This window comes from Lactuca saligna, chromosome 4 (genome assembly GCF_052625555.1).
Source record: "Lactuca saligna cultivar CGN05327 chromosome 4, ASM5262555v1, whole genome shotgun sequence".
NCBI classification, from domain to species: Eukaryota; Viridiplantae; Streptophyta; class Magnoliopsida; order Asterales; family Asteraceae; genus Lactuca; species Lactuca saligna.
Window position 1 is genome coordinate 16,220,961 of NC_136420.1, and position 24,799 is coordinate 16,245,759.

General features: G+C 34.8%; 4 protein-coding genes across 4 annotated transcripts; 3 read left to right on the forward strand and 1 right to left on the reverse strand.

Moving 5' to 3' along the window:
* The first annotated feature begins 7,416 nt into the window (after positions 1–7,416).
* LOC145039317 (protein FAR1-RELATED SEQUENCE 5-like) lies at positions 7,417–8,548 on the forward strand. The gene is made up of 2 exons (XM_078987387.1): positions 7,417–7,503; positions 7,577–8,548. Exons 1-2 carry the CDS (start codon positions 7,417–7,419, stop codon positions 8,546–8,548), a joined length of 1,059 nt encoding a protein of 352 aa, XP_078843513.1.
* Positions 8,549–11,294: 2,746 nt separating this feature from the next.
* LOC145038318 (uncharacterized) lies at positions 11,295–12,855 on the reverse strand. The gene is made up of 5 exons (XM_078986718.1): positions 12,510–12,855; positions 12,328–12,415; positions 12,157–12,227; positions 11,955–12,011; positions 11,295–11,856 (listed from the first exon to the last, which is right to left on the reverse strand). Exons 1-5 carry the CDS (start codon positions 12,609–12,611, stop codon positions 11,611–11,613), a joined length of 564 nt encoding a protein of 187 aa, XP_078842844.1. The 5' UTR covers positions 12,612–12,855; the 3' UTR covers positions 11,295–11,610.
* Positions 12,856–19,148: 6,293 nt separating this feature from the next.
* On the forward strand, positions 19,149–21,251 carry LOC145041302 (uncharacterized). Its single transcript, XM_078989311.1, has 2 exons — positions 19,149–19,373; positions 19,789–21,251. The coding sequence occupies exon 2, from the start codon at positions 19,866–19,868 to the stop codon at positions 20,949–20,951; it is 1,086 nt and encodes a 361-aa protein (XP_078845437.1). The 5' UTR covers positions 19,149–19,373; positions 19,789–19,865; the 3' UTR covers positions 20,952–21,251.
* A 1,309-nt stretch (positions 21,252–22,560) lies between these two features.
* Positions 22,561–23,826, forward strand: LOC145038319 (uncharacterized). The gene has a single exon (XM_078986719.1). It carries the CDS (start codon positions 22,638–22,640, stop codon positions 23,754–23,756), a length of 1,119 nt encoding a protein of 372 aa, XP_078842845.1. The 5' UTR covers positions 22,561–22,637; the 3' UTR covers positions 23,757–23,826.
* The last annotated feature ends 973 nt before the right edge of the window (positions 23,827–24,799 follow it).

Here is a 24,799-nt window from a genome sequence, read left to right on the forward strand (position 1 = left end):
CAGGTTGTTACAATACGTCGTTATTTTTGAAGAAGATAATCATTACCTTTTTAAAGGCCCGTTTAATTCCATATTTAAACCTCTTTCCACCCTTACTTCAAGCTTTCCTTCCACAATTTAAACTTCCTTCACTTATATTCAAAACCCTAGAACCCTAAACACTCTCTAATGGCGGCATCTCTGTTCACTTTCTCCTCTACTTCACGAAGGGTAATTCCTGCCTCAAACTCTCCTCCACTTCCAATATACATCAAAGCCACCAACGTTGTTTTCAACCCTGATATTCCAGATGTTCATCGAGGTCTTGGACACGATGATTTTGTTAATTTCTTAGCCTCCTGCCGCCTACGATACGCCATCAGTGACATTCCATCAGAGTTTTTCCCTGAACAAGTCTGTGAGTTCTACTACACCGCAACAGTCAATGATGAAAACAATGTCATCACCGGGACTATTGGCCGTGGAAGACACTCCGTCTTTATTACCGCTGAACTCCTCAGTGCTGCACTCAGGTTACCTATCTTTGAACCATTCTCTGAACTGCCTTCTATTGAACATTGTTGACGTCTATTCGATCAACTGGGATATGATCATTCAAAGGATGGTGCTCGATCAGCTCTTATTCTACGCCAATGTATGACCCCAGGATGGAAATTCTTCACCGGTGCTCTGTGCAAATGCGTGGGTCATAAGTCTCGAAGTGGTGATCAACTGAGCACCTATGAGCAACAAGTCGTCTGCTCACTTCTTCTCAATAAAAGACTTGATTATGGGGCTTTATTCTTTGACCAACTTGTTCAGCTTCTTCATGCGAATGTACGTGCTGATCACGTTCCCTTCCCACGCTGGATCGCTCTTGTGCTCGATAAATTTTTTGCTGCAGATTACTTCTCACACTCTGGAAATCCCATCCAATGCCCTCGCATGTCAATTCGAATGTATCAAGATGATCCGCCGGATACTGACATCGGAATCTCTGATAGGATGAGAGAATGGATTGCAAATCCATACACTGTTCCTTCACTCACCGTTGATACTGATGAAGGAGCTGATGGTAATCATGAAGATCATGCCGGTCAAGAGGATGAACCACATGATGGTGGTCATTTCTCTCCTCAACTTTCTCATCATATGGTCTCTGTTACTGAGAAAGTTCCCTCAGCTCAAAAGGATCTATTGATTCAGGGGGAGAAACCATTTCAGGGGGAGCACCCATCTCAGGGGGAGCATCCCTCACAGGGGGAGAATCCACCCTAGGGGGCCAACCTTCTCCGGGGATGCAACCACGCTCACCAGTAGCTCCAGGTACTTCATTCCTTCAAATTCCAGCCTCAACATTTAATGAACTTCTGACACTGACTCGGGACATGAGTCAGCGTCTTCTACGCGTTGAGGCTGATGTTCATCAGCTAAAGGAAGCTCTCTTGCATACTCCTTCCTCTAGCCCCCAAACTGATGATGCTCAAAAAGGGGGAGATACTGATGATGATGATAATGCTGATGATGATGATAATGCTGATGATGATGATAATGTTGATTATGTTAATGCTGATGATAATCCAAAAGAGAGAGACACCGAATATGTTGACAACTCCTTAGTTCAGACTGAGCCACCACAGCAGATGTACAAGTCTGACTTTGCGAAGCCTAATAGTCCAGCAGATACTGAAAAGCTTGTTGAAGATAGTGAGCATGATGATGAATGTCAAATACTGGATATGAACTTCATTGATCCTTTTATTCCAATCCAAGAAGAAGATTCAGATGATCTTGATAATGAATCTCAAAGGCCAGACATGAAATTCGTTGATCCCATTGTTGATCCCATTATTCCAATCCAAGGAGAAGATTCAGACGTTGCTAGTGAAGATTCTCATCCGCTATCTCGCAAGCGCAAGGTAGCAGATACTGACTTGGCTTCTTCATACACTGATACTTCTTTGTCTTGCAAGAAACCCAAGTCCATAGTCAGTATATCAAATTTGGCAGCTGAATGGAACATGTCTCCTGATCAAGTTAAACAAATTCTTGATGAAGGTAATCAAGCTCAGCTTCTAAAGAACATTGCTCAAGCAGATGAATCTCTCATTCAGCATAAACTTCAGGCCAAAGGAGCTTTTGAAGCTCAGATGCAGAAATTCTTGGAATTTCAGTCCAAATCTCAATCTTCTCAGGCTCATCCTAGCAGCAGTAAACCTAAGACTGATAGTGTTCTAGACAGGATTGATCGAAAGAGGTTTGAAGATGTTCTTAGATGACGAGTGTGTAGTGATAAAATCATCAAAGTTAAAGCTTCCAAACCACGCAATGAGAAAATTCTTACGTTACTAATTACTACTCAAGGTCCACAACATTCATACACTGAAGTTGTCAGGAGGGATGAGCTGATCAAATATGGATATTCTGAATGGATGGAATTACTCGAATTGGCATCCAAGCAAACCTCAGCTCACTCCTCTGAACTGACATGTGCTCTTCATCTGTTGATCAAGAAAGTTCAGCGTTTGGACCTTGTTCCTAAAGAACGACCACAACATCAAGGCCAAAGGTCATCTGTTCCTAGAACTCGAAGAACCAAATTTCAAGTTGATTGTGAAGATGTGTTGGTTCTGGATTTTGGTGCTGGTGGGATAAACAACTCTCTTCCTATCAGTGTTGACCCAGTTCAACATAAATTTATCTCAGTTCCTGAACACGGGATGTTCTATCTCGACAAAAACAGAAAAATGTGTTTTCACCGAACTGCTGAGATTCCAAAGGCTCCAACCACTCATCTAGTTGGCTTAAGGAAAATGTGCATGAGTCGTTAAGATCTCTCCGGAGAGTTTCACATCCTTATTGCTATGGAGCTGCTGAATAGAAGACAGGAGTTGCTGGATAGTCCTTACTGGCCAGTGAAAATAGAAGTTGAAGTTGAGTATGAAGAGTTCTTGTCCAGAGGTGTTCTAATTTAGTTGGTTTTGAACATCATCATATTGGGGGAGATTGTAAGGTCAAACCTTGAAATATGATGATGTTTGAAATAAATCTTTCAGCATCAGCGTACATCTCAGTATCAGCATCAGCATTTCAGCAGCTCAGTGTGTTTAGTTTATTCAGTGCATTATAACAGATTTTGTATTTATCTTGTTTCCATAGTTAACGTAAATTAGTTAGCTGGCATATCCCTGATTTGTAGGGATTGTCTAGAATAGCAGTATATAATCTTTTGTATCGGTTTGTGAAAGGGTACGCCTTTCATAAACCCTAATAGCTGCTTTGTGCACACGATAATCTCTTTGTGAGATTATCTTTCTTAGTGAAAGTTTTTCTTTGTGAATTCTTCTTATTCTTATTTACTGTCATTGTTTGATAAATTGATTAATCTAAGGGCTTTTCAGAAGTTATGATTTTTCCAAGATTTGACATAGCACTATGCAGCCCAGAGTTCGAATATTAGATCGACCGATTTTTAGCCGACACAACCTAAACGAGAATCGAAGATCTCGTTAATAGGAGCTCAACGATAAAAAGACAGACGAAAAATGACGCATAATGACGAAGTTATGAATTTTTAACGGATTTTTCCTGTCCTGACCTGTTAAAATATAACTTTAAAAATAAAGTCAAAATTAGATGACGGAGTCTGAATGAAAGTTGTAGAGTACGTCTCCACCTATGCATGGATATAAAGAACGTTAAAAACGGAGCTCGTATGCGAAAGTTATGGATTTTAGAAGACAAAAGTGTGAAATGCGAAACTGCTTAGGGAACGCCCTGCGTACTCGCAACCCTTGGCCATCCATGTCGCCCCAACAGTCTTCGGACACATGTCCCCTCGAACGCACTGCGTATGCCGGAACGCCCTGCGCACTCGGAACGTGTTGCGTTCCTCTGAAGGAGCGCCCTGTGTAACCGAAGCCAGACCCCTATAAAAGGAGGTGCGAGGATAGCCTTCATTCTTCATTCCTCGCCCTTTCCTCCTCTCTATAACCTCTCTCTAAACATCCACCCAATAATCAAAGCTATATGCTCCACTTCTGTAAAATTAACACCAATACGTGCTAACTTGTTTTTATGAAGATTAATCTTTAACTCACAAACAAGATAGAAACAGACGAATCACCAAACAATACTTCTCACATTATCTTCCGACCAGTCACCAAGGAAAATAGCATCGTCCACAAAAAAGAAATAAGATTCTTGGTTCTCGCATTAATACCTCAAAACAGCTCATTAGAGACGGCCACCTTGGTGGTTGCATGCAACCCTTGTATAACAAGAAAGAAAAGGAAAAAGGATGGGAATCACCCTATCAAAAACCCTATTTGAGTTGAAATGCTAAAACTGAAACCCGTTGAGTTTTTGACCATAATAAGGTTATTGAAGAAAATATTTACCATTTTAGTATACTTTGAAAAATATTTACCATACTAGTATAATTTTCATTTTTCTTTACTTTTTAGCTTTTTTAATGGTTTTTTATTTTAAATATCCAATTTTTGTTTTCTTTCTCTTTTATTTTCCCTTTTTACTATTTTGTTATTTTTTAAATAACAGTTTTTATTTTATTTTTTTCTTTTTCTACTGTTTTTTTGAATAACAATTTTTTTTTTATGTTTTTTATTTTTTTAATTTTTTATTTTAAATATCTGTTTTTCTTATATAAACCTTTAACTATCAAATTTTAGTCATCGTAAATTAATTTACTATATATTTTAAGGTGCAAAAACTTAACATTACACCTACAATGTTTTTAAGGTAAAAAAATAAAAAATAAAAAAACTCGTTGTTTGTTACAAAAAAACACCACAGTTAAAAAAAAATTCAAACAATATTTGTCACAAAAATTAAAAAAATAACATCACGTTTTGATTGATAAATTATTTTATAATATATCAAAAATAAAATAAATTTTCAAGCCACAAAGAAAATATGATAATGTTCAATATCATTCGTTCAAAACAATTATCCCAAAACTATACTTGAATCTAAAGATAAATGAAAAAAAAAAAAAAATCAAAACTTTATAATAAGGAGGCTTAATATCATTTCAATACGCATTGTATATAACTATACATAGTGACCATAATTCTTGTTGATCCATTTATATGAATATTGCTAGTTAAACTCATTACCAACGTCGATTTAGACAATTATTTGGTTCGCATAGATAGATTTTGTTGTTGATATGGATTTTTAAATTATTATTTGTATATAATTAAACCATCTAAAATGTTAAAATTTGGTAACTTCAAAACTTCGTAATTGCTTACTGTAGTTTTGAATCTTTTGATCAAACAAACATATGTTGATCGAGAAACAACATAAATGCACTAATTTGTTTAATTGTGGTGTTTTTTTTAACAAATAATAAGTTTAATGTTAGAGTTTTTGTACTTTAAAATATATTGTACGATTTACGATGGCTAAAGTTTGATGATTAAAAGTTTGTATAAAAAAATAGATATTTAAAATAAAAAACATAAAAACAATGTTATTTAATAACAAAAACAGTAAAAAATAACTTTTATTTAAAAAAATAACAAAATAATAAAAAGGTAAAATAAAAGAGAAAAAGAAAAAAAAATAGGATAGTTAAAATAAAAAACCATTAAGAAAAACTGAAAATTAAAGAAAAGTGAAAATAATACTAGTATGGTAAATATTTTTCAAATTACACTAAAATGGTAAATATTCAATCACACTATTATGGTCGAAAACTCAACCCCGTTAATAAAAATAGAAGCCCTAGACACTTCCAAGGTTTCGAAGTTATCTTATCTACATATTTCATGTTTGCACCACCAAGATTATTAAATATGCATGTAACATCTTTTTCACTTCTTCATGGTTGAAGCCTATAAAATTCAAACATGATCGGATCTATTTTGAATGGTTCCACTAGGCTAGCTTGAAGTTGTTACACCCTATTATCAGTACTAACGATCAGTGACAAAAATTTGGGCATCTAATCAGAGATTGTCAAAACAGGTATTGTTATTCTTACCCCACTTTCAGTAATCATACCCCTTTAATTATTATTTTTTAGGTAGTTGACTTTTGTTTATTCCAGTTTTTGAAAATTTCAGAATTATTAGCCAATTAATATATACGTTAAAAGTAGTGTTCTTGATAGCCTCAATCTTTTCAGTTTTTTTTCATAGAAGACTGTGTTTTTTTTGAAAAAATAAGTTTCACTTCTAAAAATAATACAATGTCAATATTGGAACCAACAATTACATTGTAAAAAACAAACGCATTGTCAATCCACTTAATCACACAATAAACTACGATACTTAGTATATAAACAAATGAAATAAGTAAGATTAACTAAAATATTAACAATTATTAAAAAATCTATTAATCTAAAGCCATCTCGGAACCATATCCTCAACAACCGCCGCCGGCCGGCAACATATTGCCAACAGTAACGTTGCCGGTGCCATATTTGTCGGAGAAGAGAGACACGAAAAAAATAGCAACTGAGAAGTGAGGAACGGGAAATAGATAGTCCGAAACGTTGGAAGCGTCGCCGGAAAACGTGTTAAAATCAACTAAAAACACGTTAATCTCGAGTGAAGGAGAGGGAAACATCACGGGAAAACTTGCTAAACTCAAGTGAAACGTCGGAGAAAGAACGCCTGAAACGTCTGAGACGCATTGACAACCACTAGTTTTGCAACATTTATCACCGGAAATGGGTGTAGTCGACAGAAGTGTTGCCGGGAAACTCATGAACTGAATCGAACTGTTGTCGGAAAACACGTGATGCTCGCTTGAAGGTGAAGGTCGATGGAAATCTCATGAGGTCCGCCGGAAAAAGCTAATCGCCGGAAATCATTGGCCGCAAGAAATCGCTGCTCTCTTTCACTCTTGGCAGTTGCGTTTTTAAAGCTAGGGTTACCACAAAGTAAGGAATTTATACCTTATAAATTTACATTAATAACCTCTTTATTTTTAAAAAATGTCATTGTTTACCCTTTATATATATATATATATATATATATATATATATATATATATATATATATATATATATATATATATATAAAGATTTTGCATATATATTTATTTATTTTAACAAAAGAATCGTCATTTTTTTTCCTTAAATTTACAAATATAATGTTTACAAAAGAACCTCCGCTTTTCATTTATGCATATATGTTGTTTACACTTAAATTACATAAACTTTAAAAACTTGTACAATTAATTTTTGATGTTTTTTTAATAGATTACATAAGCTTTAAAAAATTGTACAATTAATTTTGGTGTTTTTTTTAATAGATTACATAAACTTCAAAAATTTGTACAATTAATTTTTGGTGTTTTTTAAAAAGATTACATAAATTGTAAAAAGTGAACATATTTAACTTTTGTTAATACAATTTTTTATTTTAATAAGCTAAATTATTTGGTGTTTTTTTGTATATAGATATGTTTAAGTTATTTGGATTCAACGTATTTGCTCGAGATCGAGATGAAGATACTTCTATCAAGAATTTGCCATTTTCCACCAAACAGGTTATATACTTTTACTACATTATGATGTTTTATATTTTTCATATAAACTAAAACACTTAAAATTCAATTTTAGATGTTCATGTCTCGTGAGGAATTGTTTGAGTGGACACAAAACAAAGCACGCTCTCTAGGATATGTCATTATCAACAAAAGATCAAAGGCATATGCCAACAACTTCGTGTATAAAGGCATACTTATGTGTGATCGTGGGGGTGAATATAAAGCTACTAACACGGGTAGAGTATCTGGAACCAGAAAGACTAATTGTAAATTTGAACTGGAAGGAAAGTATTCAAAAGAATATAATAAATGGACGCTGAGGGTAATATGTGATGATCATAATCATCCACCTGCACAATATATGGAGGGTCATCCGTATGTAAGACGATTATCTGTTGACGAGACTTGTTTGGTGGAAGATCTAACAAGAAAGAACTTGGCGCCATGTGATATTATGTCAACCTTGAAGGCGCAAAACGAAAATAATGTGTCGGTTGCTCAAACAATATATAACGCACAACAAAAGATTCGCAGACGTAAGCAAGCAGGAAAAACTCCAATGCAGGTTCTTATGTCCATTTTGCACACCAATAATTATTTGTATGAGCTTACTACAGGCGATTCAAATGAGTTGGAGAATCTAGTTTTCGTCCATCCAACGTCTTGGAAGATATGGCGTGCATTTTCACATGTGCTGATAATAGATGCCACTTACAAAACGAACAAATATAATAAGCCATTTGTAGAAATTGTTGGTAATACCTCGACTCGAAAGATATTCTCTGTAGGTTTTGCCTTTATACATAGAGAAAAGGAGGCCAACTATACTTGGGTGTTAAACTGTGTAAAGTCAATACTCGATAAGTGTATGCACCCACGTGTAATAATCACAGACAGAGAGTTGACACTCATCAATGCACGTGAAACAGTATTTCCAGATGCGGCACGGTTACTTTGTAGATGGCATATTGAGCAAAACATTTTAAAAATTTCCAGCAAGATTATCACATTGGATGAAGATCGTGCCTCTTTTAGAATACTATGAAAATTACTAGTTGAGTCTCCAACATTAATGACATACACGGAAAACTACAAACGACTACAATCAATGTTGATAAATTATCCACGTAAGATTGTTTATTAACTATATTTCTAAATCATAACATTCATATTACTGTTTATGTACTTATTTGTTAATTTATTTTTCTTCACAGGTGTTATGAGATACATAGATGATACATGGTTAAACAAGTACAGGGAAATGTTTGTGTCTGTTTGGGTTGATCGACATCTCAATTTTGGAAACAACACGACCAATAGAGCCGAGAGTCAACATTCCAAGTTAAAGAAAATTTTAAACTCTTCAAATTCTAATCTTGATAAATTCATTCAACGGATTAATCAGGCTGTGCAATCACAACTTACTTCGATCAATGAAAGCTTTGAAAATAGCTAGATTGTTCGCTACAATCACCACAACTTGTCGTGTTTCCAATTGTTGCGGGGCTATGTTTCAAACGAAGCTTTAGATATAATATTAGGAGAGATCCAAAGGTTGGGTGATTTAATGTTAGACTCCTCAAATTGTGGTTGCAAACTTCGTAAAAGTTGTGGGTTACCATGTGCTTGCATACTTTCTTTTTACTCGATTTCAGGTTAGTATATTCAACTACAACACACAAATAGATTTTTAAATATTAGATAAATAATTATTTTTATATTTCAATACAGGTGAAAATATACCCTTGGATTCAATAAATATCTTTTGGAGAAAGCTTGATATTTCAAATACGACGTCTGTAATAGAAGAAGATATTAATTGCGATGATGTAGTGGATAAATTTAAAGAAAACTTTAACAAACAATCAAAAGTTGGGAAAATGTTTTATAGGAAAAAGCTAGAAGAGATATATGATCCTCATAAAACTGATGTTGGAGAACCTACGGTTCAAAAAAACATGCATGGACGACCAAGTGTGAAGAAACAACAGAAAAAAAAAGTCAATCATCCAAATCACGCTCCTCGTAGATGCAGCTTCTCAACCACATTAGACTTTAATGGGGTGGATTTAAATAAAGAACCTAAAAGACATAGTTTTTCGTGTGGGATTGACTTAAATGGTGAACCCCAAAGGCAAAGCTTTTCGTGTGAGATGACTTAAATGATGAGCCCCAAAAGCATTATCCATTCCAAATGAATGGTATTCCAAATATATTTCATGATTACATCGACGCTATACATGATGTAGAAGGTGATGGAAATTGTGGGTTTCGAGCGGTTGCTGTTTGTTTGGGGTATAATGAAGACCAGTGGCTTTATATTCGAAAACAGTTGATTAAAGAGTTAGAGAGTCAATATTACGCATATCATAGAGTTTTTACTGACGGGTTCAATGATGTATACCAGTCATTACGTTGGTTTCAGTCACCTACACCTTTCTAGCAACATTGGTTGCATATGCCTTTGACTGGTTACTTGAGTGCCAACAAGTTTGGTGTGATCGTTCATTGTTTAAGCCACGAACAATCTATGACATGCTTCCCTCTTTGGAGAGGTCCCGAAGAGTTCCAACCCCACTGAGCTATTACGTTGGTACTTGTAAACGGTATTCATTATATGTCGGTGTTTTTGAAAAGGAATTACCCAATGCCTCCTACCATAACATATTGGAATTTCCCATTAAAGTCTCTCTGCATCTAGATGGCAAACTATGTATTGGCCGCGTTTTGATTTATACAATCAACTTAGGTCTCGTACTTCTGAAACACTTTGCGAATGTATTTGATTTTTTTTATTATTTGTTGCGCCAAAATATTATTTTATTATTCATTCTTAAATTTTATGCAAAAATCGAACAATTTAATGCATTAAACTAGACTATTGAAAGATATAAAACAAAAAAATATATGTACGTTTTTAACATAATAAATTAATTAAAATCTGTTCAAATTCTATTGAAAATGGACCGGTAACAATCCAATTAATTTGTTTGCGATGCCTACCTATTATAACTTTGTAACTACAAATAATATCTATAAAATCACCATTTGATTATAATAAAAAAAAGTCAAACGAATAACTAATGAGACTATTCACAATATTACATTTTACTTTCTCATTGTGCGTTTTTATGAAATTGATATTTATATTATGTTTTAAACTAATATATGAAAACCGTTATTAATTTTCAATATTTTTTAATAACACAAAAGAAAAATGTAAATAAAAGAAAAATGTAAACAGCAAGTATTATATATGTCATCATGACTTAATTATAAAAAGTAATAAGTAGTAATTAGTGAAAATATATCATCATAATTTAATTATTGAAAATTAATGATTAAAGGGTAGCATTAAGTGGACAGGGGTATGGATAATTGATGCCGTCAAAACCTATAATCAGGCCGTTCCAAACATATTTTGAGCCCAGGGCGAAAGAAAAAAATAGGCCTCTAAAATACATAAATATCATCAAGTTTTTTATAATAACTCAATAATTGAAAGAAAATTACCTGTGTTATCTTCTAAATATAATCATTTCCATAAAAAAATTTAGACCCTTTTGAAAGATAGGTCCTGGACGGTCGCCCCTATCGCCCACCCTCTGGGACGGGCCTACCTATAATCTCAATTTACCGATGTAACAGCCATCATGACGAGTTAGGTGCCGAATCTAATTAGTCGGATAAACTGCCAGCTAAGCCCTCTAGCCCTATTGATGTTGGAATTCTTTTTTACGTGTTCAATTGGCAAATTCAATTTAATCGATAACTTTTTATAAGAATCTCAACACCATTAATTTCTACAATCGATAATTTTTCTTTTTCTTTTTTCTGTTTTGTTGTTGGGTGTTCAACAAAAACCCCATTAATTTCTTCAGCTATTAAAAGTTTCTAAATCACAATCTTCTAAAAGAAACTCATATTTTGCCATGAACAGACAACTTTACATGTGCAAGAAAACACATCGACACCATTTACATGTATGAAGCTCCATGGCCAAGCATTAATTTGTTCTCTTCTCCATCCACATTTCATTCTTTTTCTGAATAGCCAACCATCAAAAGTTCTGTTTCATTGCCATAATCAAATCAACTCCGTTTTATTCTATACACACTTGGCTTCTTGTATACCAATGCCCGATTGATGAAATTTTGGCAACGGGTTTACGTCAGCTTTTGCTCTCTTTGAACTTCTTGAATCATCATCCGAAGTTAAAGCTTCATGAGAAAAAACTGGCTCTTTGACTTTGTATTCAACTTTAAAATCAAAACCAAAAGAGTCTGAATGATTGAAACTTCGCTCCATTTCCCAGAACATGCTTTGTAGTTCCCCAAAACTGTAACTTTTCTCCTGTCAAACCCAACAATTTCAGCATGTCAGATTCAAATTCGATGGTAATACAAGTCAAATTTGGATTTCTTGAAATCAAAGACTAGTTAGTTGTTCACCTCTTTCTTTACGTTTTCCATTAAAGATGACATCTCTTGCAGAAAATCAGCAAAACCCTAATTAGTTATTAAAAAAAAAAAAACATGATAATTGAGTTAGTAATTGATAATTGCCGACTAATTAGCGAAACTTTGATGAAAGATTGAGAAATTGGGAGATGAATAATGTAAACAGAATACAATCATGAACAGAGGAAATTACCTCGTCTTCTTCATCTTGAGGATCATAAAATCCAGCATCGTACATTGATCTCTTCTTCTGATTTGATAAAACTGTTTTATTTCCAAAAATTAGAAGAAAGGAATATTAATCAAAGTATGTGTCAGTTTGAGAAAAAAATTTGTATTCGTAATATAACAAACCTATTATTACCTGAATAAGCTTCCTGAATTTGTTGAAATTTACGTTTAGCTTTCCCCAAAAGCGACGGATTCTTCGTCCACTTATCAGGATGCCATTGCTACACCCAATCAAATCCAGTTTCATCGTCAGAATCCGTTCGTATACAAATCATATATCATCAGATGAAGCAAGAACGAGAAGAATACCATTACCATAGCAAGCTTCCGATAAGCACGTCGGATCTGATCATCTGAGGAGTCCATAGAAACGCCAAGAACATCATAATAAGAAGGAGATCCTTGATTCGACTCCATCTCCTTCTAATTTCCTCAAATTCCAATCACCACCAACAACAAATTAACAAACTAAACTCCTTTTCCCCCCTAAATTCGTCTCCCTTTCTGCTTTTCAGTAATGCAGGTTGAAAATACGTGAGGCAGTTAATGCGGCGGAGGAGAATGGCTTATATAGAAAACCATTAATCGGAAAGTCGGTTTGATGAGGTGGGTCCATTCATAGTTCGATAAATATCAATCAGCATCCCAAAAATATCTACTCTGAGATGTCGTGATAGGTGTGTAGAATGTTCTTTAACTTGAGAAAAATATATTGGGTGTTCCAAATAGGAGCAGAAGTTTCCAGACTTCTTCAGGCTTCTTGCGTTCACAACTTTTGCGCCTAAGTCGTTTTCCCTTATATTTCGAATATTTCAATTCTAAACGACACAAATGCTACAATAATACAATTCACAAGTCATCAAATTGTAACTTTACAATTTTTATTTTTATTTTTTATCATTCGAGTGGAAATTTTCACGTTAAATTATAGTTAATAGTTAATAGCGATTTTACGTAGTTTCTATAATATATTTTTTCACGTAATACACTTTTTATAGATGGTAAACTTTTTATCTGTTTTTGCCGAGGCAGGTGGCTGTATGTGTAGCACCACCGCATCTTGGAGTGAGTGCCACATGGCATGCAGTGGGTGACACCAGCGGTGTTTTAACGCGAGAGATAAAAAATCACCGCGCTTTCTTTCTCTCTTCTCTTTAGGTCATGCACACGAATTACTTTTCCAGTAACATAGTATTTGCATGAGAGTTAATAAAGCAAGATGTACAAGCTAGTACTGCATATATTGATATATCTTCTTCATGATTCAAGAAGTCTTATCTCACATCACATGAGCCTCTCATGCCATTTGATTCTTTTCCCTAGACATGACGTGTCTTATTCTCACCCATGTAAAACGTTTCACCATATTTTGTACAACCCTCGATATTTCCAAATTCCAAGCCAAGAGATATGTATTTTTCTTAAATGCAAAAAATGCAAAAAAATCGTTATGTATTATCTCTTGTTATAAACAAAACATATCGCATGACGTCACTTTATTAATTTTGCGTTATTATGATCAACTTATAGGAAATGTAAGTGAGAGATAGGAGTATTTAGGTTTTAATGAGTAAAGGGGAATTAGGGAAAAATAGGTGGCATCTAGATTAATAAGTGAAATGAGAGGTGAGGGCCGAGGGGTAAGACACGTCAATGCACAGACCACCGCACTCTGCGGTAGATGAGGTGATAACGCAGTGTCCAACAAACACCTTACCGAACCCCATATTAGAAATGCAGGAATACCTTACTCCTCGTAGCAAATCGCATGCAACTATTCATCTGTTGGAGCTGTCGTTTTACCCAAGCTCAACCCCAACATTTTTACTATCAACGAATATCACGGGTCAATATTACACGATGCAACTTCTTAACCCAATCATGTTTCAAAAATTTCCCCCTCCCCGAATACGTTCCCTCAGAGGAAGTCAAATTTCTCTAGGAAACTCAACCCACTCCCAAACCGATAGATGAGACCAAACCCAAATTGTTTGGTAAACCCAACCCAAACCATCCAACTTAAAAAGACGAGGAAAAAAGAAAAGCACCAATTCGAAAATAGAATATTATACCTCAACAATGATAATCAAATGAAAAGATGGTTTTAACGCAATCATGAGTCGATATTTCGTAGGATTCCAAAAAAGGTAACGTGCAAAAAGATGACCACTTTTGGCGACTCATTAAGGATAGATTTCTTATAGTGATGGATCATGGTGACCACACTAAAGACCAGTGAACTAACAAGTTTCGCGAGATGAACAAATATGTCACAAAATTCGTAACGTCCCAAAAATTTTAGAGGAAATATTTTCATTTTTTAAAAAATTAATCCATACAACAGCTTTACTCCCAAACCTTTCAAAATGGAAAATAGTAATTAAACATTAGAGTAAAGTCATAATTAGCCGCTGCACAAATAAACTATAGGGGATGTTATGCAGTCACGGCGGGTCTTTTCCTTTCGAATTGGAAGTACCTGAAACCATAATTTGAAACTATAAGTACAAAACTCAATGAGCTTCCCAAAATACTACATACCATATACATCATTGGCTTAGCCCTGGGGCCAGCCTTGGGGTTCTTTCAACCTAAATGTACAACTATGAGCCCAACCTTAGGGTTTATTTCAATCCAAACATTCAACTATGAGCTCGACTTTGGGCCCAGTCACAGGGTCTATTTAAAACCCGATCATCCAAACATGCAAGAGTCACAAAGATAGCTAACATCCTACATACACAATCTGGTGAGTCGGCATTGATGCCTTCGACCCACAAGTATAGTGAGGAGACTCACCTCAATCTGAAGATAACTGAAACACACCTGCGTTGCTGCAATAGGGCTCCTCACACTTAACATATCTAAAATCATCCTAATCAATAATTAGGGTAATAACCCATTGCAAAAGGTCCAAATCATATTCTATCATGCTAAGGGGTAAAAGACTATTTCACCCTTTCCAAATTTGACTCAACAAATCATGGCCCAAAACCCTAAATGACCCAAGGCCCAAAACTGCCCATAAAGGCTTCTGGTGAGTACGCCCTACGTACCACCACTGTACGCCCAACATACTACGTGTTCAAAGAGAGGGTAACGAGTTGAAACCCGTTATGCGCAGTGTACCAGGAGGACACGCCCAACGTACACCACTAGTGTCCAATCACAACTCCAACCTCTTAATACCTTAAGACCTAAAGTCCAACTCCTAGATCTGACTCTAAGGGACGTCTTAAGTCATAAAGTTTCGAAATTTATGACTTTGCATGGCTTAATGGGGTCCAAACCAAAGCCTTAAATTCATAACTTTACCAAAGGTGCACTAAATCATGCATGGAAGACATATACCCATCAAGATTCGGTTTTTATGACTTATTTGACCTAAAAATGACTAACAATGAGGCTCAAAGGTTTTGGAATAACTTCTACTCACAAGATCCAAACCATGGGCCAAAACATGCTCATAACATAACCTAAAGCTAGATCTACATTAAAGAACCATCAAGATCGAAGCTTTATACCTCTAGAAGAAAGATCAAGGTGAATAAGGTATGGATCTACAAGCTCCAAGCCAAGCAACACTTCTGTTATGAGCTCCTTCTTCTCCACGATGCACCAAGAACACTCCAAAACACTCAAAGGCTCAAGAATCTTACATCTGGGGCTAGGTTTTCGAGGGAACTCCTTTAGAGGATGGAGGCTGAAGATAAGAAGGGTTTTTAAAAAGTTAAGGTCTTTAAATAGTGTCCAAGACCGAAAAAATTGGTTTGACCCTACCTCGTGTACGCCTAACATACTCTAGGTACGTCCAACGTACTAGAGAGAACATCATGGCCAACTTAAGCCAGGTACGCCCATTGAACATGCCATGTACACCCATTGAACATGCCAAACACACTTCCATTCTATCTTCCAAAGCCCATAACTTATTCGTCCCGACACCATTTTTGTCATTCTTTATATAATCGGAAATGTAATGAAAAGCCCTACAATTCCATCAACTTTGTGACAACTATCAAATTTGGATCCAACAAAAGTCAACTCGACCCATATTAGAATTTTAGGTAAATCTTGATGTTTCCTAATGTACAACCTGCAAGTATTAATACGAAACACCTCTCTTTTCGCCAATTATTGAATATAAATCCTACTTTTTGAGTAGCAACGTTAATTTCGATAATTCCAACATATATTATTTTGGTATAAATAATATTTTCAACACATTGTGCTATTATCTTTATTGATAATACTTCCTTTATATTTATTTGAATTTTTATAATTCAGATTAGGTAATTAGACATTAGTTTCACCATTTTTTATTTATAAAATACCCATCTTTTTATAAAAACTCTTAGTTTTTATAAAGGATAAAAGAGTTGACTTTGGATGCACGGAAAGCCCCAACACGATTCAAATCTTACTACAACTTTCCACAAAACATATTACCTACCATACAACCAAGAAACCATCACCTCAACCAACCCCACCCTACCCCCACCCACACCCCTCTCCCCCTCTTTAACTTGCGGCTGAGGGTTCCCACACCCTCTGCGATCTTCATCTTTCCTCCATTTTCTCTCAAGAACAATGCTCCAATCTTCCAAAGATTTACTCCTTCAAGTTTGTTCTTAGATTTTTGGTAAGCATTTCCTTGTTAATCTAGTGTTTTTATACACCTTCATACTAGTTTTGTGACTTTTACACACATTATCATGTGTTAAAATCCATAGGATAATATCATCTTCAAGAGTTCTTCAACCACCTTCAAGTGTTCTAAGCTTGAGGATATTCACCTTCATATCTTTATCCAACCACAAACACACTAAAGGTGAGTTCATACCCTATATTTTTCGAGTTTTTCATGCTTTAAGGGGGGAATACAAGAAATATTTGGAATATTTACACAAATGTTTGCATGTTTCATTTCTATGTTGGATATAAAGAATTATTTGCATGAAATATGGTTATTACTAGTTTTTAGAACATTTATTTGTGGTATGATGGTTTTGAGATGCAAAACTAAGAAAAACAAACATAAACTATGTTATATGTGCATAAGAAGAAATTATAACTACAAAACTACAAATATTAAGATTTTTATGGACAAAATATGACTTTTTTAGCAAAAATGGTTATAACCTAGTTATTATGCCATTTTTGTGGATATAACCCAAAATATATTGTTTTGGTCATGTATTTTGAAACAAGACAAAAATATCAAGAGTTAGTTTTACAAAAAGAAAACTCAGGAATCTATCCTTTTATGCAAAAATGAATTTTTAAAACAAAAATGGTCATAAGAAGTTTATGGCATCATTTTTGTGGGTTTGGACTAAAAACATATGGTTTTAAACATATAAAGTTAACTTAAGTTAAACACCCCAAAAAGGTAAAAATAAGTTTTACAAGTTATATTTTACTAGTTACCGGTAAATTTCGTTAAAAATGAGCAAAAACTAGAAATTGAGTTTATAATACTAAATATTATCATATTTGTGTTAGATGTAAGTTTCTATGTTATAATCTTTTAAAACATCTAGACATGATAACTTATATGTGTGTGTGTACAGACACACACATGTGAGAGATGTAGACACTAGCGATTTGGGCTATGAAGATGGCGACATGGGAGATATTAACAACCATGGTCTAAGTTTGTTTGAACAATTTTGGAAGTCGATGGGGGTTGGTAGGGTTTAGTGTGTGTGTGTGTGTATATATATATATATATATATATATATATATATATATATATATATATAGAAAGAGAGAGAGAGAGAGAGAGAGAGAGAGATTTTCTTTTTTCTTTTTATTTTAATTATGAAAGTATTTAAATAAATAAATAAACTAAAATAGCAAAAACTAAAGACAAAATCATCATTAAAAAAGTTTAAAGTAATTAGACAAAAGTAGCAAGAAAGCCAAAACATTTTAGTCCAAACATATTTTGTCCAAAATGACAATTTTCACCTAACCACTCTGACCATTTTTCAATTTTGAATTTTTAAAAAAACCTTGCGATCGCCTCATCTAAAATGAGCTCGATATGATTTTGAAGGCTAATACGGACAACATAAAAAAATATTACAAGTAGTGTTTTGTTTAAAAATTTCTTTTTTTATATAGTTTATTTATTTATTGCTTTTTAGACATGTAATGGGTTTAATTAAATTATTGAAGTGTTTTTTTTATTAAATTATATATTATTCAATTAAAAAAAGAAAGATTAAAAAAATTAAAAGTTGATAAAATGTGTTATGACACCCATCAATTTTGTAGGGGTAATAAAAAAAATAAAATGACTACAGTACAAAACTGTGATATATGTGGTATGTAGAGGTGACAATTGATAACACGACACAATAAAATATACGATACGAAACGAAATTGAAATTCGAATTCGTGTTCATATCATGTTCGTGTCTAGTGCAAAAAACGCGATGTCGTTTCGTGTCGTGTTCAAAATTTGTTACGAAATTGACACGATTTAACATTTTTTGTCGTGTTTTTTGTGATATGTATGAATAACTATTAGTTAAATACATTAATTGTTATTTCATGTTATATTTGTCGTGTCATGTTATGTTTTTCGTTTTTTAATTGGTTCGTTTTCGTGTTAGTTAAGAAAAACTCGATATCGTTTCTTGTCATGTTTGTGTTACATAAAACTTTGTCGTGTCGTGTCGTATCGTGTTAGACAAAAACACAACATGACGATCCGATTTGCCACCCTACTGGTACGACACTACCGACCCAAGCCATGTTCATATGTATCTTGGATTTTGTATCAAAAGTCCAAAAGCTATAAATTGAAAACTTTTGTTTGAACACCAAACATGAAAATATGAAAAGTTTGAAAAATAAGGTGGGTGAATTCAAAGAAACTAAACTATTGGGGCAAATATGAGAAACAGCCAAAGTTTAGACGGCAAAAATTCGAACTCCAAATGGAATTGCCAAAAGTCCAAAGGCTAATTGCGACTGAACAATGAACATAACAACCAAAGAAGATCAACATATCCCACTCATATGATATTTTTTTTCAATAGCCAATTTCATTGGAATTCTCGGTAGTAGTCCTGTAATCTAATCGACTATTAAGTCGCTGATTTCTATACAGTCGCTGAATCCTAGATCGCAGCATCAACGATTTCACGACACCGCATCTAGTATCAGGTTTGAAACCCTAATATTTGTTGTTTTCAATCAATTTAAAGTTAATCTTTGGTTTTTGGGCATATTGATGGAACAATGGAGTAAGACCTCGAGAGGCATGGTTACTATTAAGTGAGAAAATAAACCGTTTTTTTGTAAATTCTACCTTGTTAATCATAATTTCAGAATCAAAATTGGGTATGATTTATGTGTTTTGTTCCAATAATGGAGGTACAGTTAAGAGGCGAATCAACTAGATTAATCACCTTAAGATCTCGATTAATGATCTGCATAAATATCATAGTTCAGATCATTGGTAATTTATGTATTCAATTCCATAGCTTTATACTGAAACATGACGTTTATGGAATTTAATCAATTTATAATTTTGAATCTAAAAGTAAAACCAATGATGATCTTTCATCTCTGTTTTCAGGTTAAGAGTTATCTACTTATTTAAACCACTGCTACAGCAAAATCCCGATCAAACAGATAGACGATCTTTCAACAATCATGTCTTTCACCATAACCAAATCTATACTGATTTTAACTCTCGTTTTCATCTTCTTCCAAGTTCCAACCTTTGCAAGCTCCCCCCATTTAATAAATTTCCGATCACCCAATCTTTACCCTGAGTCTCTCTCGTGGGACCGAACAGGTCAACACTTCATAGTTGGCTCCCTCCGCCACCCAACTCTCCTTTCTGTTTCCGATGCCGGAGTTATCAACACACTAGTCTCCGACGATTCCATTCCGGCCAACTCCTCTTTCCTTGGAATCACAGTAGACATTGTCCACAACCGTATCCTAGCAGTAGTCCACTCCCATTCCCAACCTTCCAACTCCGCCCTTGCCGCCTACGACTTACGCAGCCCCCACCACCGCCTCTTCCTCTCCGCCCTCCACGACACCGCCTCCACCACCACCGCCCCCGCCGCCAACGACGTCACCTTTGATTTCTCCGGAAACGCGTTCGTGACCAATTCCGCCAGCAACTTCATCTGGAAAGTGGATCTTGAAGGTAAATCTTCTGTATTTTCCAAATCCAAAACCTTCACGAAAACACCCGGAATACCCGAAATGCCCTGCGGGTTAAACGGAATTGCTTACTGTAGCAAAGACTACCTCATTGTTGCCCAGTCAAACACAGGCAACTTATACAAAGTTGATTCCGAAGATGGGACAGCAAGAAAGATTCAATTAAACAAGGAATTGAATTCCCCCGATGGAATTGCATTCAGGAGGGATGGTGTTCTAGTAGTGGTGTCAAAAGAAAAGCTTTACTTTATCAAGAGTGACAACAGTTGGAGTGATGGTGTGGTTTATGACGAGACTGCCCTTGATGCCGAACGTTTTGCTACATCGGTGACTGTAGGAGCGGAGGACAGGGTGTATGTGTTATATGGTCATGTGGACGAGGGTATAATGGGAAATTCACAAAGGGATGAGTTTAGTATTTTGGAGGTAAGGTCGGAGGAGGAGAGCCGGGGTGATGCGGTTTGGGTGTATGTATTGATCGGGTTTGGGTTCGCGTATTTTTTGGTTTGGAGATTTCAAATGCGTCAGCTTTATACAAATATGAACAAGAAAATTGCATAATCATGAGGGCTTTCAACAAAAGTTCGAATCCTTCAGGTATATGGTTTTGTAGGTGTTTTTTGGAAAACAAAAAAAGAACCCTTTACATTGTTTTTCATGAAGTTATGGTTTTTTTGTAGATTTTTTTGACGGATGCTCTTTTTGTGACTTTTTAGAGCAGATATTGTTGGAAAAATTATAGTTTTAGATAGGAACGTTATTTTAGTTGAATTATGTTGCAATAACTTATGTTTTGTGTAAAGATTGTTATTTTTGTGTTAAAGATTGTTATTTTTGTGTTAAAAACTATATTTCAATTATATATATGATAATCGGGAATTATTGTTCAATAAAAGTTTGAGCTAGTATAACATTTCCCAAATGTACATTGGTGGCTGACTAGTTATTTGTTTATTTTGATTTTTATTACCAGGTGTAATGAGGTTGGTTTATTCAATTGGTTAGTTTTTAACAATTTCAATATTATAATCAAACCGAATAAGAATAAGGTGCGATTAATCGGTTTTGTATTATATTTTTTAATTAACAAACGTAATTAAAATGAAAATACAACAATAAATCAAATAGGTAAAACAATCTAACGAGGATTAATCTGGAATATGTTTTGCCAATACAAACAGTCTTTTCAAAAAATGGTTTGAAACGGCCTATAAAACTAGTTAGACCAAGACCCGGAGAAGAAATCGGGTCAACTAATACCAGTTTTATGTTTATTTTTGAACCGGCATAAACTGACCGATTTTTATAAAAATCCGGTTGAATGGTTAAATTATACCGGTTGAACCGATTAAATTAAATAAAAACACATGAAAATGAATAATTTTTATAACAAACTTTAGGGTTTTTTTCATATCTATTTAGTTTTTTTTTTTTTTTTGACACATGATAAATGTTATAAAGTTTTTTAATACATTTGTATTCATTTAAAACTATATTTTGCTCATGTATTATACTTTATTTTATTTTTTATGTATGTGGATTGATATAAAATTTACTGTTATGAGTTTTTAATGTATTTTCGAGTGATCTTTTAACTTTAACATATGTATTTTTAATGTTTTAACTTATGGATGACTATGTTTGTGGAGGAAACTAGAATATATATATATATATATATATATATATATATATATATATATATATATATATATATATATATATATATATATATATATATATATATGGTTGAACCGACGATTGAATCAATTGAACCGGAAACCGATCACCATACCGATTCATTAAAAAACCGTTTTTTTAAAGCAGTAAGTATAACAATTGCAATGCCAGTTTGTATTTCTAGCCAGGTGGCATGAACACCACGACCGTGCACACAATCCCCACCTCCATGGCATAGGTGTTTTGTGGTGTTCTTCACTGATAGTACACCGAAGACCACAGTATCATGTGTGTTGATGTTGTTTGCTGACTTGGAAGCTCCTCGTGCTTCTTAGCTGTGGGGAGTATACGGATGACCTAATTAAATTGATTATACGCAACTTTGCACGTGTATATGACAAAGAAGAATAAATATCCTTTTAACAGTTTCTGAATTCTAAAACCATTGTCTTGACAAACAAGAAATTTTATTTTATCTTTTGTTTGACTCTGACTAAATGCTAACTTATTTTACAAGAGAACTCACCACAGCATCAAGCTATTTAAAAAAACTGATGTATATTATCATATATGCCTTCATCAAGCACGTTCATGTCTTTCACCATGACCATGTCTATGTTTCTTTTGACCACTCTTATTTTTAGCCTCTTCCAAATTTCAAGTCTTGCAAGCTCATCACCCCATTTAATCAACTTCCGATCACCCAATCTCTACCCTGAGTCTCTCTCATGGGACCCAACAGCCCAACACTTGATAGTTGGGTCCCTCCGCCACCCAACTCTCCTATCTGTTTCCGATGCCGGTGTCATCAACACGCTAGTCTCCGACGATTCCATTCCCGCCAACTCCTCTTTCCTCGGAATCACAGTAGACATTGTCCACAACCGTATCCTAGCGGTGGTCCACCCCTGTTCACAACCTTCCAACTGTGCCCTTGCCGCCTACGACTTACACAGCCCCCATCACCGCCTCTTTCTCACCACCCTCCATGACGCCGCCTCCACCAACTCCGCCTCCGGGGCCAACGACGTCACCGTTGATTTCTCTGGCAATGCCTTCGTAACCAATTCCGCCAGCAACTTCATCTGGAAGGTTGATCTTGAAGGTAAAGCTTCTGTTTTATCTAAATCCAAAATCTTCACAAAAACACCAGTTCCAGACTCCCCCTACAGCTCGTGTGGACTCAATGGAATTGCTTACTGTAGCCAAGGCTACCTCCTTGTTTCCCAGTCAAACACGGGAAACTTATACAAAGTTGATTCCAAAGATGGAATAGCGAGAAAGATAGAATTAAACAGGGAATTGAATGCCCCTGATGGAATTGCCATCAGGAGTGATGGCGTTCTGTTGGTGGTATCACAATACAAGCTATACTTCATCAAGAGTTCCAATAGCTGGATAGATGGTGTGGTTTATGACGAAATTGTCCTTGATACGGGGCGTTTCCCGACCTCGGTGACTGTAGGAGCGGAGGATAGGGTTTATGTGTTATATGGTCATGTGAACGAGGGTATAATGGGAAATTTACAAAGGGATGAGTTTAGTATATTGAAGCTAAGGTTGGAGGACGAGAGTGGGGATGATGCAATTTGGTTGTACGTATTGATTGGGTTTGGTTTCGCGTATTTTTTGATTTGGAGATTTCAAATGAATCAGCTTTTTACAAAAATGGACAAGAAATTTGTATAATCATGAGGGTTTGCAACAAAAGTTTGAATCCTTGATCTATCATGTATGGTTATTGGTAGATTTCCAATTAAAAAAAAATCATTTACAATATTTTTCATGAAGTTAGATTTATGTTCAGCTGGAGTTCAAGGTTATTGTTTAAATATTTTATATATACTAAAGTTCTTTTTTCTTTGTGATGTCTCAAAGAACAAGATCACGAAGGTCAAATTTTGTGTGGTTGTGTTATTAGTTGAGCTCTATATGAATATGGTCGGATCGGACCATTTCCTATTCAACAAAAAGTTGCTAAATTAAAGAGCATATCAATCACGTCAAGAAATTATCTGTACAATGAATGCTTTTCTTAACAAATAAAGATTAATCCCAAATGGAGATAATACCACCCGACCCGAGCGAACCCTAGCATTATAAATAACACATTCCAACTGAAACACTCCATTTTCCATGCAAAGATCTTTATTCCACCCTTTTTTCTTGTAGGACCCAACACCACACACATGATATGATATTCAATTTTTACCATCGACAACACCAATCTTGGTAAGCGATTTATTTAAAATCTCATTTACATCGTTGCATTTCATAGCTCAAACAATCTATTGTCAGAAGAAGTTGAATCGCCTATTCTAGTTGATTCACCTTGCTGGAAATTTTTTTAGAATAAACTTTAGGTAAGCAATGAGACTGTTGAGGATTGTGGAATCTGAACCCCAATAAAACCCGATGGAAAGGAAGTTATATTAGACTCTTTTGTAACAGGAACTGAATAAGCCCGTTGTACCAAATGATCATTGGTTTAAGGTAATTTCAATTTTTTTACGGTTATAACTTATAATGACGGGTTTGAAAAGTAATGATTATAGGAGCACCTTGAATCTTGGGAAAACATTATAGATTCTTTAAGAACCTTCGATTACAAAAAGTAGATTTGAATCCTTTTTAAAAAAAGAAAGGTTCTCAAGGAAATGATCTTTGGTCGTAGAATATAACAATTTTCAAATGATCTTTGGTTGTGGAACATAATATTTTTCTCAAAGATT

Excerpts from the sequence above, each read along its gene's own strand:
- LOC145038319 (XM_078986719.1), top strand. The coding sequence starts at position 22,638 with ATGCCTTCATCAAGCACGTTCATGTCTTTCACCATGACCATGTCTATG.
- LOC145038318 (XM_078986718.1), bottom strand. The coding sequence starts at position 12,611 with ATGGAGTCGAATCAAGGATCTCCTTCTTATTATGATGTTCTTGGCGTT. Across the intron at positions 12,416-12,509 it reads CTTATCGGAAGCTTGCTATG|CAATGGCATCCTGATAAGTG; the intron begins GTAATGGTATTC and ends GATTGGGTGTAG. Across the intron at positions 11,857-11,954 it reads TGGAAAACGTAAAGAAAGAG|GAGAAAAGTTACAGTTTTGG; the intron begins GTGAACAACTAA and ends TGGGTTTGACAG.
- LOC145039317 (XM_078987387.1), top strand. The coding sequence starts at position 7,417 with ATGTTTAAGTTATTTGGATTCAACGTATTTGCTCGAGATCGAGATGAA. Across the intron at positions 7,504-7,576 it reads TGCCATTTTCCACCAAACAG|ATGTTCATGTCTCGTGAGGA; the intron begins GTTATATACTTT and ends ATTCAATTTTAG.
- LOC145041302 (XM_078989311.1), top strand. The coding sequence starts at position 19,866 with ATGTCTTTCACCATAACCAAATCTATACTGATTTTAACTCTCGTTTTC.